The 15,994-nt window shown below is 38.8% G+C and overlaps 2 protein-coding genes across 2 annotated transcripts in view; one reads left to right on the top strand and one right to left on the bottom strand.

Moving 5' to 3' along the window:
• Positions 1–2,351: 2,351 nt before the first annotated feature.
• Positions 2,352–15,994, top strand: part of LOC113023848 (complement C3-like) — a 31,856-nt gene continuing 18,213 nt past the window's right edge. Inside the window, exons 1-17 of the mRNA XM_080302365.1 lie at positions 2,352–2,557; positions 3,914–4,109; positions 4,229–4,391; positions 4,963–5,057; positions 5,208–5,296; positions 5,562–5,644; positions 5,756–5,843; positions 5,956–6,061; positions 6,214–6,334; positions 6,666–6,781; positions 6,924–7,070; positions 8,031–8,130; positions 8,270–8,364; positions 8,488–8,679; positions 8,802–8,957; positions 10,119–10,248; positions 10,491–10,559. Coding sequence (XP_080158491.1) covers positions 2,484–2,557; positions 3,914–4,109; positions 4,229–4,391; positions 4,963–5,057; positions 5,208–5,296; positions 5,562–5,644; positions 5,756–5,843; positions 5,956–6,061; positions 6,214–6,334; positions 6,666–6,781; positions 6,924–7,070; positions 8,031–8,130; positions 8,270–8,364; positions 8,488–8,679; positions 8,802–8,957; positions 10,119–10,248; positions 10,491–10,559 — 2,020 coding nt within the window. The 5' untranslated portion in view covers positions 2,352–2,483. The remainder of the gene's footprint in view (positions 2,558–3,913; positions 4,110–4,228; positions 4,392–4,962; positions 5,058–5,207; positions 5,297–5,561; positions 5,645–5,755; positions 5,844–5,955; positions 6,062–6,213; positions 6,335–6,665; positions 6,782–6,923; positions 7,071–8,030; positions 8,131–8,269; positions 8,365–8,487; positions 8,680–8,801; positions 8,958–10,118; positions 10,249–10,490; positions 10,560–15,994) is intronic.
• Positions 13,189–14,910, bottom strand: LOC145429201 (uncharacterized). The gene is made up of 2 exons (XM_080302369.1): positions 13,615–14,910; positions 13,189–13,548 (listed from the first exon to the last, which is right to left on the bottom strand). The coding sequence occupies exons 1-2, from the start codon at positions 14,865–14,867 to the stop codon at positions 13,545–13,547; spliced, it is 1,257 nt and encodes a 418-aa protein (XP_080158495.1). The 5' UTR covers positions 14,868–14,910; the 3' UTR covers positions 13,189–13,544.

Consider the following 15,994-nt stretch of genomic DNA (forward strand, 5'->3'; position numbering starts at 1 on the left):
ATGTCATGTCAATCACAAATGTAACAATCCAATCAGAGAACAGATGTGTTTGGCTGACAGAGGGGCACTTTTTTGCAAAATTCGTACTTGTAAAGATGGCCGCCTGCAGGTTCAAGCTCATTGCATCTCCAACCCACATCCACTGCCACTGTACCTAAGGGAAGTTAAAGACTTTCTTCTGCACTTACATTTGCATCACCTCGATCCATGACAGTCATTCAGGCAGTAATGCCTGGACTGGAAACAAGGCATCCTTAAAATAATACAACATTCCAGCTCCTGTGTTGGAATGAAAAACAAATGCGGTGTTTAAATTAGAGACTGCATTTGTGACAGAACAATAAATATGTTTTATTTTCATTATATAAGTAAGTACAAAACACACTTGTGGTAGGCCTAAACTTATTTTCAGAATAATTAAATCTGAGACTTTGTTTCATTGTAAGATTATAACAGTGATGGCAATGTAATTGTTTGTTGTTCAAGAGAACAGTGTCCAGTATGTTGGCTGTTAAACGTTTTTGCATTTGAAAATTAAAGTTGGGCTTATTTTAACATCATTACAAAAAGTGTTGTTAATTATTGTTAACCATATTCAGGTTACCACAAATTGTTTTTTCATTTAGTTGAACTTGAAATGTTTGTCAGTAGGTAAATAATTAGTATTGTACTGTCAGAAATATCAAGTTATTCTTTTTTTTTTTTTTGCCTGTCCCATTTGGTTCTTTAGCCGTCAGAATTGTTGTCTGAAGACCAGCAAGGATACCCAATGGATTTACTTTGCCAGTGGATCATCACAGCCTTGCCGTATTGGTCCATTTGATCAACCTTTGTTGTTATTATTTATTTGATTTTATTTTCAGTTGTTACAGATGGGACAGACATGAGTGAGGGATAGGAAAGGGAGAAAGAAAGATGAAGGAAAAGAAAAACAGAAGGGAAGGGGGACAGTGAGAAAGGGCACTTAAAAAGAGAAAGACGAGAAAAAATCTCCTGGATCACCTGTTGAGAGAGAAAAAAGAGAAAACAAGCAAAAGAAGCAGAGCAACATACTAAACACAACACCAGGACCGCCCAGCCCCACAGGACCCGGGGCAGCCCACCCGACCCCACCGCAGAAGAAGCTGTACCCACCCTAACATTCAATCATCTCCCAGACTGCACAAGACAGTAGACACCCAGGTTAAGTTTATTCTCCGTCTCTCCTATGACTCTCCCAAGAATATCAAGTTATTCTTAATACTGCATACTTGCAATGAATAAGTTGTCCTAACAGTCATCTTAAGTGAGCTTTAAGAAAAGCGTCTGGACTTCTTTAAGAAGTCCAGACGCTTTTCTTTGCAAGCTCCTTTGACTACGATGACCTGGATGACTGAGAACCTTCACAGACATAAGTAAGCTTTACTTGGTTTTTTTGAGGCAACGAATTTGCATAGTTTTTTTGAGTTCTGGAAACAGGTTTTTACTCTGTACTCACAGTGAATAAGTTGCCCTAACTTAGTCATCTTAAGGAAACTTCACTCAATTTTTTGAGGCAACGAGTTTGCATATTTATTTTGAGTTCTGGGAACTGACAAGGTTGTACAGTGTACCCAAAATCAATAGGTTGCCCTAGCTTAATTATCTTAAGTAAACTTGCTCAATTTTTTGAGTTCTGGGAACTAATGAGGCTGTACAGTGTACTCAAATTGAGTAAGATGCCCAGGCTTAATCATCTTAAGTAAAACTTTACCCAATTTTTTTGAGGCACCAAGTTTGCATAGTTTTTACAGATTAGATTAGATTAGATTTTACAGCGTAGTATCAACTGACCATTATATAAATGCCACCACCTTTAAATGATAAGCATTTTGGAGGATTGTTAGCAGTGCTCTATGCCCTTGGTTAATGTGGCACAGAGAAGTATAAGTTTGTTCTGAGGGTAAAGGCAGGATCCCTTTTGCTTTCTTTTCTTTCCCTGTCATTGAAATCCTAAAATACAAGATCTCATACATTGGCGTCAGGATTTTACTGTAAAAAAAAATCCCTGCTGCTGAAACTTCAAAAATCCCAGCCAAATACGTCATGTAAAGTTACTCAATATGTTTTGATCAGACCACTTGTCTGATAATTTTTACATACTGGTGGATATGTGGATTCAAAACAGGCAGTACAATAATATGAGCAATAACATGACATTTTATAAAACACAAAAGAATATTTACTAGATCCCGTGAACTAATTACTAAACTGCATGGTAAGACATTATTTAAACATGTAAACCTTTATTGATTTTCCAGTGTTTACTTGTTTCTTTAGAGAAGAGATAATATGTATCAGGACTAAACTGTTTCCCAACCTGCTGCTGGGAAATTGTGTGTACATGTGTTTGGAAAGAGGATGAATAGACATTTTGTGGGAGTGCACTAGGCGGGAGGTTAGTGAATAAAAGAAGGATGCTGCACGGCCACGGTTTACTTTAGCAGCAGAAAAGGGTCGGGATAATGAGGAGAACTCTGCTGCTGCTGGCCTCTCTGGCCTTTGCTTCTCTCACTTCTGTGGCTGATGGAGCTCCATTGTAAGTAGACCTGCTGTACTTTTACACATTCCCAGTGAGGTTGAATTAATTCATGCAAAATAAAGCCAATGTTATTATCTTGGATGTGTGCAGAAGGTTTAATTGCATTGAATTGAATTGAATTGAATTGAATTTTTGCATGAATATATTATTTTATTTTGCATAGTTTCACATTCTTTTTTAAGCAAGAAGGCATGGGTGGTATTTGAAGGAAAAGGAATGAGGAAAAACTTATGGAAAAAAATATTAATGAAACCACAGTCCAACTAACTTTATTGCTAACTTTATTTTATTTGTTATTTTGTGTAATGAGAAGCTGCAGCCAGGTCTGCAGCTTATGTAACATAAGTCAAGGTAATCTGGTATTTAAAGTGATGCCAAGAAGTTGTCCTAAACTTTGTCCAGAGTTTGCACAGTGGTGCATTACGCCAGACAAAGCAAATAGACTCCAGAAGCATGATGAAAAGATGTATTGATTTAGTTTTGGACTTTATTCAAGATAATCAATAGATCACTGATTGTGTTTAAAGTCCAGCACATAGCTCATAACCAATCGGAATTTACCCAAAAAACGAACCTTTCCATGGGTTAAAACATCTGATGTTTATAATGACAATCTCTTTATGTTGTCACTGTGGCTCCTTTTCAAGCAACCAGTCATATATTATAGGGAAAAGAACTGTCATTATGATAAAGAAAGAACAACATCAAAGAACAGCATCTAAAGTGTTTTAAACATTGTGAAAGGGTATATTCTAACTCAAGACATGATCTTCTCATGTTAAACAGACCTTAAAGAGGATTACAAAATCTACAATAACTTTATGATATAAAATGGTTTATATTGTCTATGAATAATAATGATGAATCAACAAACTGGCATCAGGCTGCACTGCAATATATAGAGAGTATTCAAAAATGTGAGCTCAGACTTTAGCAAAGAAGCACAAAGATAGCATTTGTCAACCTGGGAATTAAGAATTCCTATGTAACACTCTTACTGAATACTGGCTATTTCCACTTCCTCAAAACCTTGAAAAATATTTTTTAAAAACCCACAAATTAAAAAATTATAATTAAGGGTCACATGGGAAAACAGCCGATAAATACTTTTTTTTGAAAGTATTTGTTCATAAAACCTTTATACAATAAATAAATAGATAAAAATAATAATTCATTTTTAATTTTTAATTAAAAATAATTATTTCAGCAATTATTAACATGTTTTTCTTAGTGTCTAAAATGAACATATAACATAATAAATAAATAATTTATTCTTTAGTCAGTAACAGCATGTGTTTATCTACACAGAGACTAAAATCATTAACATCTTTCTATGTTACCACCACTCTGCAGGCAAGTGATGTCTGCCCCAAACTTGTTGCGGGTGGGAACTGCAGAAAACATCTTTGTGGAGTGTCAAGACTGCACTGGAGGAGACGTTAGGGTTGAAATCAATGTGATGAACCATCCAACCAAAACTAAAAGGCTGGCAACAACATCTGTGACCCTCAACAATGCAAATAACTTTCAGCAGCTTGGGAAAGTAACGGTAAGTTGAATTATTTGTTTACTGTATGATAATATTGTTGTTATTTCTATTTCATTAAATATTCAATTATCATTGAATATGCCATCCAAGTCTTTATAGACTTTTCATACTGGTTTCAGATCCCTGCAGGAGACTTCAGTAAAGATCCCAACGCGAAGCAGTACGTGTACCTACAGGCTCAGTTCCCCGACCGCCTCCTGGAGAAAGTCGTCATGGTTTCCTTCCAGTCTGGTTACATCTTCATTCAGACAGACAAGACCCTTTATACACCAAACAGCAAAGGTGAGTCTACCGCTACCTCATGACTGAGAAACAGCACACACAAGGGTAGTTCTGTGGTGACCCACTAGAGGGCTCCACTCAAACCCAAGCTTAGAGGAGGGGTTTTTGTTGTGTTTGGGTGCGATGTGCTCAGTTGATGTATGGAGGTGAATAAAGCTGGAATGGAAAACTAGAGCTCCCGTGTCGTGTGTTCCATGCTTCCATAGTTCTACCTTTATTTTATTTAATACAGATTCAATATTTTTTCAGGGCCATTCAATAAACTTAAGGAAACATGGTGCTGCTCCAATAATTTAGAGTTTGTTACAGTAATTATGTGACTATGGCATCACTTTTCACAAATTAGAAAGCTGTTTTGTGTAGTCCATGCAGTCCCATTGAAAAAGGTTAGAACATCTGATAATTTTTTTCAGTGAAGATTTGAAAGGAAAAAAGTCATATATTTCCCTCGGTTTGATTAAGAAATATTTTAAATTTAAATTAGAAAACCAAACTTCTTTATTAAATATTCCTCCCAACATGTATACATCACTGCCCGAGCAGCAAAAATAACATCTTCTCTTCCCTTCAGTTCATTTCAGGATGTTTGCACTGACACCCCAGATGGAGCCTGTAGAGAGGGATGAAGCAGCCCAATCTGATGCTTCCATTGCCATTGAGTTTGTGGTATTGTGTTTTATTCTTCATGGGCTCAGAATTGAAAGTGACATTTTGCAATCAGCCGTAGCAAAACAACGAAAACACAAACTTTTTTTATTAGATTTTTTTAATATTTTCATTTATATCTTAGTTTTGAAAATTTATGTTTTTCCACAGACACCTGAAGGCATTGTTTTACCACTTGACCCAGTCTCTCTAAAATCAGGTATTCATTCTGGAGATTTCCAGCTTGGTGAAATTGTTAGGTGAGTACTATTATTATTATTATTATTATTATTATTATTATTATTAGCAATAATAATAATAATAATAATAATAATAACAATGTGAATCCTGTGTGTAGAATATACTCTGCAGTCTAATTAATGTGTTACCTTCAGTTTTACAAATTCTTGAATTATTTGTTTGATTAATATCTGTCTCTCTCTCTCTGTGTGTGTGTGTGTGTGTGTGTGTGTGTGTGTGTGTGTGTGTGTGTGTGTGTGTGTGTGTGTGTGTGTGTGTGTTTAGTACTGGATTGTGGAAAGTGGTGGCAAAATTCCAGAGCAACCCACAGCAAATCTATTCTGCAGAATTTGAGGTCAAAGAGTATGGTGAGCATCCCATTATCTGTACAGTACCTGCACAACATTTCTTTACTGTTTTTAAATGTGCCATACAAATAGCAATTTGAACTTGACAAAGAAAATATTTTAATCTTGCAGTTCTTCCCAGTTTTGAGGTGAAACTGACACCATTAACACAGTTCTTCCACGTGAACAGCAGAGATTTCACCGTCAGAATCAAAGCTACGTATGTAATTGTTTTGTGGATTTAAGTAGTATATATGTGATCATTTATTGTTACATTTTGACCTGGGTTCGAACTGGTTGTTCACAAGCACATCTTTATTTCATGGTTTAAGGTATCTGTTTGGTCAGGAGGTGGATGGAACAGCCTATGTGGTATTTGGGGTCATCAAAAAGGACCAAAGTAAGCAGAGTTTTCCAGACTCTCTTCAGAGAGTGCCGGTGAGCCCATATTTATACTTAAGATTTAGCCTTTCCATATAAAGCAATGCTGACATAAGAATTTAAATACCTCCTACTATTCAGAAACTGTATTATTGTGCTATAACTGCGGAACATATCTTTACATGAACATCTTTATGTTTCTGAATTAGATTGAAAATGGTGAAGGAGAGGTGACACTGAGGAGGGAAGACATAACAAAAGTTGAGAGGGAAATCAACAGCCTTGTAGGGGGCGCCATATTTGTATCTGTCAGTGTGCTGACAGAAAGTGGTAAGAAAGAAAGCCCATCTTTTTGGTCAGATTTTCCTATATCGTTAGCTTCATAGCATAAGTGCCTAAGTCATTGACTTAGTCCAATGACTTAGGCACTTATGCTATGAAGCTAACGATATGTTAATTTCAATGGTCCATCAGCTTTAGAGATAGTATATGAGTATCAACAAAACAAAAAAAATTAAATAAAAAAAACCCATCTGTGTCAGAAATGAGAAATTACTGTTTTTTGTTTTTATTTTCGGTGAAAACAAAGTGAGTAATAGAAAAACAAATGAATTCTGACAAGTTTTTGTGTGTATAATTATTTTCTTGTACCCCGTCACAGGTAGTGAAATGGTGGAGGCCGAGCTGAGAGGTATCCAGATTGTTACATCACCCTATACGATCCACTTTAAAAGAACTCCAAAATATTTCAAGCCAGGAATGTCCTTCGATGTTGCGGTAAAGCACTAATTTACATTTACATAGTCTGATATAATATTACACTTTGAAATCATAATTTTGATATATCAGTTGTGGTATTTGAAGAAATTATAATTGCTTTAAAAAGTGTTATGATTCAGTTTCTTTTTTCTGATGTCAGATTGAAGTTTTAAATCCTGATGAAACACCAGCAGAAAACGTTCCAGTAGTGATTAATCCTGGGGCAGTCAGGGGACTCACTGCAGCTAACGGCATGGCTCGGCTCACCATCAATACAGAAGGAAATGCAGCTGAGCTGAGAATAACTGTAAGTTTTTTTAAGTTTTCAAAAAGCTTATAACCCCCCCCCCCCCCCCCAAAAAAAAAAAATAACAGAGTATTCCAAAAAAGACAACAAACAAACAACAACAGCACCACCAATAATCTTACAGCACAAATATATATATGTATATATATAGATATATATCTATATATAGATATAACCTTATGTCTGTTTTTAATATTTGCTCCCTAACAGGTGGGCCAATATAAACAAAACTTTGCATAAACATCAGAATTAGAATCAAAATTACGTTTATTGCCAAGTTTGTTCACAAACAAGGAATTTGTCTCAGTGTCTTGCTGCAAGAAATATCATCCAACACCAATTATTACCATCTGTATGTTTAAAAAAAACTAAACAAACATTTGTTATATATCCATTTGTTATATTTATTATATGTTCATCATCCCTCTGCGGATGGATTGCTTTACACGTCACATTCAGTGTACATTGCATGTGCATAACCTAACTGTCACAAAAACGACCCATTTTGCTACTTCCACTACTATTACTTTTACTACTAATACTATTACTTCAACTCAAACTACTACTACTACTAATAATAATAATAATAATTACAATAATGACAACATTAAAAATGACTTAATATAATAATAATAATGTAATAATAAAAATAATGTAATAATAATAATAGGGCAGCACAGTGGCTGCCAGAATGCTATTTTGGATTGTTCTGGCCCACTTTAACGCTTGCTCACACAAATGCTGCCCTCAAGCAATAAAGATCATTTTCAACCCCTTTTTACAATAACATAGAAAGAGATTATCACTTGCTTATCACTTAATTTAACTTGTTGCTCATTGGTTATGTATGCTGGGCTTTAATTACAGGTCCTGACTGATCCTTGCACAGTTACACATGAAAGCACATGAATGTTTGTCTTATGCTTAGTATGGCTTATGTGTGTGTGTCTTTAATTACAGGCAGTGACCGATGACAACATTCTTACACCTGATAAACAAGCAAGAGCAGAGATGACAGCAAGACCGTACCAGAGCAAGACCAGGACTTTTATCCACATAGGTGAGAAAAATCTTGAAGAAGCATTGCATCAAGTAAAAGAATAAAGATTGTTACTGTAGGTAGAAGTGGAAGTATACTGTGTGAAACAGGCACTAAAAGATGTGTTCAAACTATAACATTTATTGAAACATATTTGCAGGTGTGGACGCAGCTGAGCTGAAAATATCAGACAATCTAAAAATCAACCTCAATCTCAACCAGCAGCCAAATCAAAATCATGATATCACATATCTGGTGAGAGATGTATTCATTTGTTTTTGTATATATAGCTATTTTTTCTGTGATGCAACGACTGGTCATAGTACATACATGTGAGCTTAAGGTGTTAGGTATTAATGTGTAAATGTGTTTCCCCAGATCCAGAGCAGAGGTCAGCTAGTGAAATACGGCCGTTATAAGACAAGAGGCCAAGTACTGATTTCCCTGATACAACCAATCACCAAAGAAATGCTGCCATCGTTCCGCATCATAGCATACTATCATACAAGTTCAAATGAAGTGGTATCAGACTCTGTTTGGGTGGATGTAAAAGACACCTGCATGGGCACTGTAAGAGACTCAAGAGCTGTGAAAGAGTGAATCTTTACAGCCAAAATGCACAAATGTTACTCATTTCTACAGTAGTACTTATTTTTTTAACATATACAAATTTGCATGTCACCCTCACTTAGCTGAAACTGGAATCCTCACGACCTGCTCCAGCCTATGAGCCTCGCAAGATGTTTGGTCTGAAAGTCACAGGAAATCCAGAGGCCACAGTGGGACTGGTTGCAGTTGACAAAGGTGTCTACGTCCTAAACAACAAGCACCGCCTGACACAGAAAAAGGTCATTTCTCGATTTTTTGCTTTTTATATTTTATAAATTGTTTAGCTTCAGTAAACAAATTGCACATATTGGATTTTGTATTAATTTACATATTGCATACTGTTGAGAAATCAGTTTTACCCCGGTTCTTTTATTCGTCGAAACTTCCAGAGACGGCACCGGAACTCAGTAGTCATTTCACAAAACCTTTATTCATCTTTATTCATCTTCATTTAAGCATGCACTTCTAGAAGGGAAGACGAGGCCGGTTTCCCTCTCCAAATCTTCACCCCTTTGTTAGTTACAGCCAGCTTTATAGAAGTGACCCCATCATAAAACCCCCTACGGTGTGCTGCAAACTCTGTCTGTGTCTATGTGCACGAGCACATGAATGCCTACATGTGCGTTCCCTCGTGTCTATGTGAGTGCTCGTGTGTGACTGTGTGCGCATACCTGTGTGTATGTGTGTGCACATGAGTGAGTGTGCGTGTGGATGTGTGTGCGTGACAGTTAAAACACTGTGGGTGTAGGTAACTCCCTAGAGGTCATAAAACCCCTCTCCCTTACAGACCACAGGTATCCAGTTACAATGTTGAGACCCCCACCCATACATCCTCTGGGGAATTTCCACTCAGCATTAACTCTTCTCTGTTTTACTTTCACAGCTCAAGTGGGGGAGGGGTACCCTACAATCTACTCCTAAGTTCACAACACAATCAGCCTTTATTATATTGAGGGCAGTGTCAGTGTCTCTACAACAGTTCTACGTTCTATGATAACACATTTCTAAACTCTAAATCAGCTAAATATTCTACAATACATACCAAAACCTGAAACTTGTTATGCTGTTAAAGCATGCTAACCTGTGCCTCAGAACAACTATGCATTAGCTGGGGCACACGACAGGTGGCCCGTAGGTCCCCAGTTTTATTTGTTGCTCTGAGTGTGTGTTCATATGAGATTATTGTGAGATTATTGATTATTGTGAGTCTAAAATTTGAAAAAAAATTAAAATGTGACAGTGAATTCAATGTCATAATATAATCTTTAAGATGTCAATAAGACATTTTTTATTTTTTAGCCCATTTGTTTTTATAGATTTGTGAGCCATATTCGAGTCCTCTTATTGTACGTTTACTGTTCAATTTACATTCTTGTATGTGTTTGTACTTTAACCTGTAGGTGTGGGACATAGTAGAGCAGTATGACACAGGCTGCACACCTGGTGGAGGAAAGGACAGTATGGGTGTCTTCTTTGATGCTGGGCTATTGTTTGAGTCCAACACTGATGCAAAGACCACATATAGACAAGGTGACAATACTTTTCTTTCGGCTTCATTGCTAAACCCTTGAAGAATGTTGGGTTTTCTGCTTCATCACAAACATATTAATAAAGTTGAAATATTATACTTAAAAAAAGGATTATTTCTATCATGTTTGAACAGTCCAACAACAAAGGTTGTGTTATATTCTTTCTATTTTAGTAACATAAAAACCAAATTCAGATTCAGGCTTGTTTGATATGGTATATTTTGTCTGTGTCTCATTTTACAGAAATTAAATGCCAGCCTGCAAACAGAAAGAAACGCAACGCTGCTGTAATGGATGTCAGAAGCAGCTTATGTAAGTATATAAATATTAGGGGTGCAACGATACACAAAATTCACGGTTCGGTTCGGTTCGATACTTTGGTGTCACGGTTCGATATTTTTTCGATACAAAAAAATGTTCATGCATTTTTAATTTGTCATTTATTAAAATTATAAATATATATTTTAACTCAAAAGTACAGTTTTTAAATTTAACCCTAACCCTTGTGCGTGTTTTTTATTTTGACAGCGAATGCGCACCTGCGGACCACTTATGTGCAGCCCTGGTTATTTAGCTCGTCATATTGCAGCCACAGAAATAATTTTGTCCATGAAACCATAAAGCTGCACTTTCTTTTTGCCTTATAGTCTGATTTGTCATAACTTCTCCGTTTTGTGGTAAGCTTTTCTTTGGCTGTCACTTCTTCACCCTGACCTGTCTTATTTGGCTCAGCAGAACTGAAATATATATCTGTCTGTGAAGGTTCTCAGTCATCCAGGTCATCGTAGTCAAATATAAATCCTGCTGCTTTTACACACGCACTCACATAAGCTCAGCGATTCTCTGCGCGATCAACCTCTTACATGTTTAAGCTTGCTGCGGGAGATTTCACTTGTCATGTTTGCATAGTAAGCTAACGATTAATAAGACGATGTCAGAGGAATTGGTGCGCAAATTATCATCACTCAAAGATCAGTGCTGTCGCTCTCTATACACAGTTCGCACGAGTGCAAAGTGAAAGCAAAAAAACAAGCGCAAATTCAAACGCGACTTCAATATGTCACATATTGACAGTGGCTCACCGATGCCAATGACATAATTACCCAGCTACATTTCTGAAAGAATGCAAAAGCATTGACATATATTTTTCCTTCCTACAATAGCCCGACGGGCAGGGCAGAGATAGATTTTGGTAGCCCGACTGAAAAAATCGCTAGCTCCAGGACGTCGGGCTAGCGATATTGCGAGCCCTGTATCTGATTGAGGAATCATGCATCTTTGGAAAAGAGAGTTTATTACAGAGAAATGTCTCTTTCCAAAATAAAAGCTATACTATCCGCTTCTTCTGGGCTATATTCTCAGCAGCATAAGGAGAATCATGTGCTAACAGCTGTCTAAATGACTCGGCTAAAGTTAGTAACATGCTTGTTGTTTTTGTCTTTGCACTAGGATGATGTCGGCGTAAATGTGCAGTCATATTCGTTGTGTTCCCACTAGTGCTTTCAGGTTAATCTCGTTGAAATGACCTTAACACCACAACACGGCAAATCTCCGTTAACGAGCTACCGCCGATCGCCCCGTGCATGGGGCTAGACGGCCAACACGTTAACGAGCTAACTGCGCTAACACACTAGTTCACACCAATGTAATTGAGCATTGCATGGCACATCCAACATACTGTTTTACTTTAGTCCATGACTCGCTTACCTTCAGGGTCATACGTCACATGAAAACCAAAATAATTCCAAACGCCAGATCTGAATGAGGGTGGGGGAGGGGCCCTGCGCTCTTCCTTCTGACTATGCTGTCTGTGTTGAGCGCTCAGTGGATCTGCGCTCGACAGTGCAGCCTAGGCGGAGTAGTCGAACGCAGATTCACTGAGCGCTCAACACAGACAGCATCGTCAGAAGGAAAGTTGATAAAATAAATTACAAATGTTGTATTGTTTCACCTGTTGCACTTCTGACCTTTTACCAGACCAGAAGCTCACTGAGACTATGTGTATGTCTTCTACTAAATAAATGTTTTAATCAAGAACCTCTACTAAAACCTTAATATAAAATGATAAAGCTATCTGTTACATTGTTAAAGCCTCGTCTTAGCCTGCGGCTCAAAATAACTTCCTGCTTCTTTCTGCATACAACTTCCTGTCAGCCTGCAACTCAGTCTTTCTGAAAGAGACACTGTTTAAACCTTGGAATGCAATATCCATGCTGCAGATTATATTATTAATGCAATGACAATTATTTAACAATAGCAGTAAAATAATTTCCCTCCTCGACACTCCCCCTTTTGACCTCTGGAACACCAGAGGTCACAATACATTGTGTCCTCACGCAGACCCTTCTCTGGTGGTCTCGAACCTCGAGATCTCCAGGATCCTCGCCCCTCCTGTGGTCGCCGAGATCTTCTGCAAAGGAAACAAAACACCTTTCCTGCATCTCCCTAACTTATCCTATCTGGGACTCTTTAATCAAAAGCCTGATCCTAATTATCTTCTTAACTTATTGACTTATATTTATGTATACTCTTCAACGTTACTCATCACTTTAAAATTCTTTTAAGCGCTGGTTTCACGTCCAGTTGCTCGCTCTATTTTCCCTTATCTGATCATCAACATCCTGTGCACAAGTTGTCGCTGCTGCAAGTTAATCTACTCCAAAAGAAAACAACCACTTCAATCAATTAAGTTTAAGCATATAAGCAATTACTCCTGTATACATTTCATCATAGCTAAATGCTGCCTTGAAACAACTCCTATGTGTTAACACTATCTTCATTTTAAAACCTCACATTTCCTATGTTATCACCTGTTTTGGTATAGCCTTTTTATTTCATTTTGCTCCCTTTAATGTAACAATACCTCCTAATTCTAGTTTATCAGACTTAACCAAAATATATGCTTTCCTTCCTCTTTGGTCCTTCTTTAAGTTCAGTTAAAAGCTAAATGAATTTAAGGCCTTTTGCCTGGAATCAATACTGTCATGTGTGTTTCTTAACTCTGTGTCTGTAAGCGTGTGCAATCCTTCATGAACTCATATTATCCTCACAGTAGATTGGCTAATCATAGCGCTAGCCAAAGGCTCGTGACCCTCCAGAGACAAATTTGAGCCACAACTCCTTTTAAAGCACAAAATGCAATATGTATAAAATAGTTATAACTGCACCTGAAATACAAAGTTAACATCATCATAAACATCTTATGGTCATCAAAGCAATGGGCAGGGCTGCGACCCAATTTAGCCCTGTCTGCACAAATTTTAGCCAACTTGTTTTTCAAATTTAGGTTCATCCTCTCTACCTTTCCTTGAGATTGAGGATGAAAGACCGTCCCGAACTTATGTTGCATTCCCAACATCCTCTCTACCTCTTGCAAATCTTTATTCTTGAAGTGAGTACCATTGTCTGATCTAATTCTCTTGGGAAACCCATGCCTTGGAATGTAATGATTAAGCACTTAATCACGCTTTTCGCGTCTTCACATTTGGTCGCCCATGCTTCGGGCCATCCAGTCAAAACATCCACACACACCAACAAATACCTCACCCCACCTGGGCCTGTATCAATCATGTCGGTATAATCAATCACGACCTCTTCTCCTGGCCTTCCTGGCATGAGAACCTTACCAGCTTCAGGTTTTACTGCTGGCTTTGGGTTGTGTGCCCCACAAATTAGGCACGTTCTGGCCTTTTCCAGTATCATCCTTCTCAAATCAGGATGCCACCATCGGCACAAATTTCTCTCCATCTGTTTCACTCCCACGTGACCAAGCCCGTGAGCCTCATTCACCTTTTGTTCCGCCATTTTGGCCGTTAAAGCGGGACGCCCATCTGGCCCCCTCCACAAACCGCCATCTTGCCAGGCTCCTTTGTTTTCCCACACCCCCTTTTCCTCTGGGGATGTCTCCTCCTGAGCCTGTCTAACTTCTTCCATGCTGTTAGTGCTAACCTCCTCTTCTGGGGTTACCTGCACCAGTTGTCTCTGTCCTTTGTAGCCCGCTGCTTCCTTTGCGGCTTCGTCAGCTTTCTGATTTCCTCTTGCCACCATACTGTCTGCTTGTGAGTGGCCTTTGCATTTTATAATACTTACCTCGTCTGGGTCCTCCAGGGCCTTTTTGTGACAGATGGGTGCATTAGTGGCCGTTCTGAACCCGGCTCTCTTCCACTGAGCCAGTTCCACATGAGCTGCTCCAAACGCATATGCTGAGTCAGTGTAGATGTTCACTCTCATGTTTTTAGCCAACCTCAGGGCTCGAGTTAGGGCTATCACTTCAGCTCTCTGGGCCGACTGTTGTCCCTCGATTTTTCCTTCAACCTGGGCTTTCTTAATACAGTCATGTGGTTCTCCTGACCCCATTAGGTCTGCCATATTTATTCCTTCATGTGTGAATATCAGATTTGGCGCCTCTAAAATTTTGCTGAACCTTTGTTGCGTCAGTGGAGTCATTGTGAATGCCTGTGAGTTCACATAGGCCACTACACTGTGTGTAGTAAGCACTTTCAGTGGGTGTTCCCTCACTATATGTGCTGTTTTCTGAATTATCTTTGCTACTCCTGCTGCGTGTTGTGTGCATGTGGGATGCCTTGCTTCTGTTGAATTTAATCTTATGCTGACATACATAAGTACATCCCTACCTCCCCCTTTTTTCTGAAACAACACACCATTCACAACTCTCTTTGTTTCTGAAACATCAAGATGAAATGCCTCATCATAGTTAGGTGTGGCCAGATCTGTGGCTCTTGACAAATCCTGTTTTAGTGAAATGAACGCTGTCTCTGTGTCCGGCGTCCAAGGCAATTCAGCCTTCAGAATTCGAACACCAACTTTCTTGATCAAGTCCCTTAAAGGGGCCGTTTTACCCGCATAGTTCGGAATGAACTGCCTGCTGTAACCTGTCAAGCCAAGAAAGGAAAGCAACTCCTTCACAGTTCTTGGTTTTGGATGTGTCAGAATTTGGTCTCTGTGTGTGTTCATTAACCCCACTGATCTGTGTGCGATCACCCGGCCCAGGAATGTTACCTCTGGCCGGACCAACTGCAGTTTTTCTTTGCTCACTTTGAAGCCACACTCCGCCAATCTGTTCAACACCACGAGCGATGCTGCCGTACAGGCCGCTGCTGACGGGGCTGCAATAAGAAGATCATCAACATACTCTATTAATGTACAGCCCCCTGGCAGTTGACATGGGGACAATGTCTCTTTCAACACCTGATTAAAAATTCCTGGTGAGAGTGCAAAGCCTTGTGGTAGGCGTGTGTACCTAAATTTGCGGCCTCTGTATGTGAATGAGAAAATGTCTCTGAGTGACTCGTGCAGTGGGAGACAAAAGAATGCATTCGCTAGGTCAATACATGTGAACCACTTTTGGTCTTCAGTTTTGTGCTTCTATTATGGTCTGTTAAATGGTATGTCAGACTTCAGCTGGAACAGGACAGGCGAACAGTTAGCTAGACCCACATCTGTGGGCCCTGCGGACCACAAAGTACCAGGCAATTTTGAGAGCTCAGCTACTGCATCAGGATGATCCATTCTTTCCCTGCCATGTATTCTGGAGATTTCTTTATGTTCTAAGATCACTGCATCGTTGGACAAACAAGTTACGCGATATATTTTACATTTTGGTGCATACCAGACATTTGGAATTTGGGTGCCTTGCCAGCATGCGTTGTCCAGCGCCCGCTTGACCATTGGTCCCAGATCTCTTGGCCCATGACCCTCGTGGACCGCCAATGTAATGTTAGGGGCTG

This window comes from Astatotilapia calliptera, chromosome 6 (assembly GCF_964374335.1).
Source record: "Astatotilapia calliptera chromosome 6, fAstCal68.1, whole genome shotgun sequence".
NCBI lineage: Eukaryota > Metazoa > Chordata > Actinopteri > Cichliformes > Cichlidae > Astatotilapia > Astatotilapia calliptera.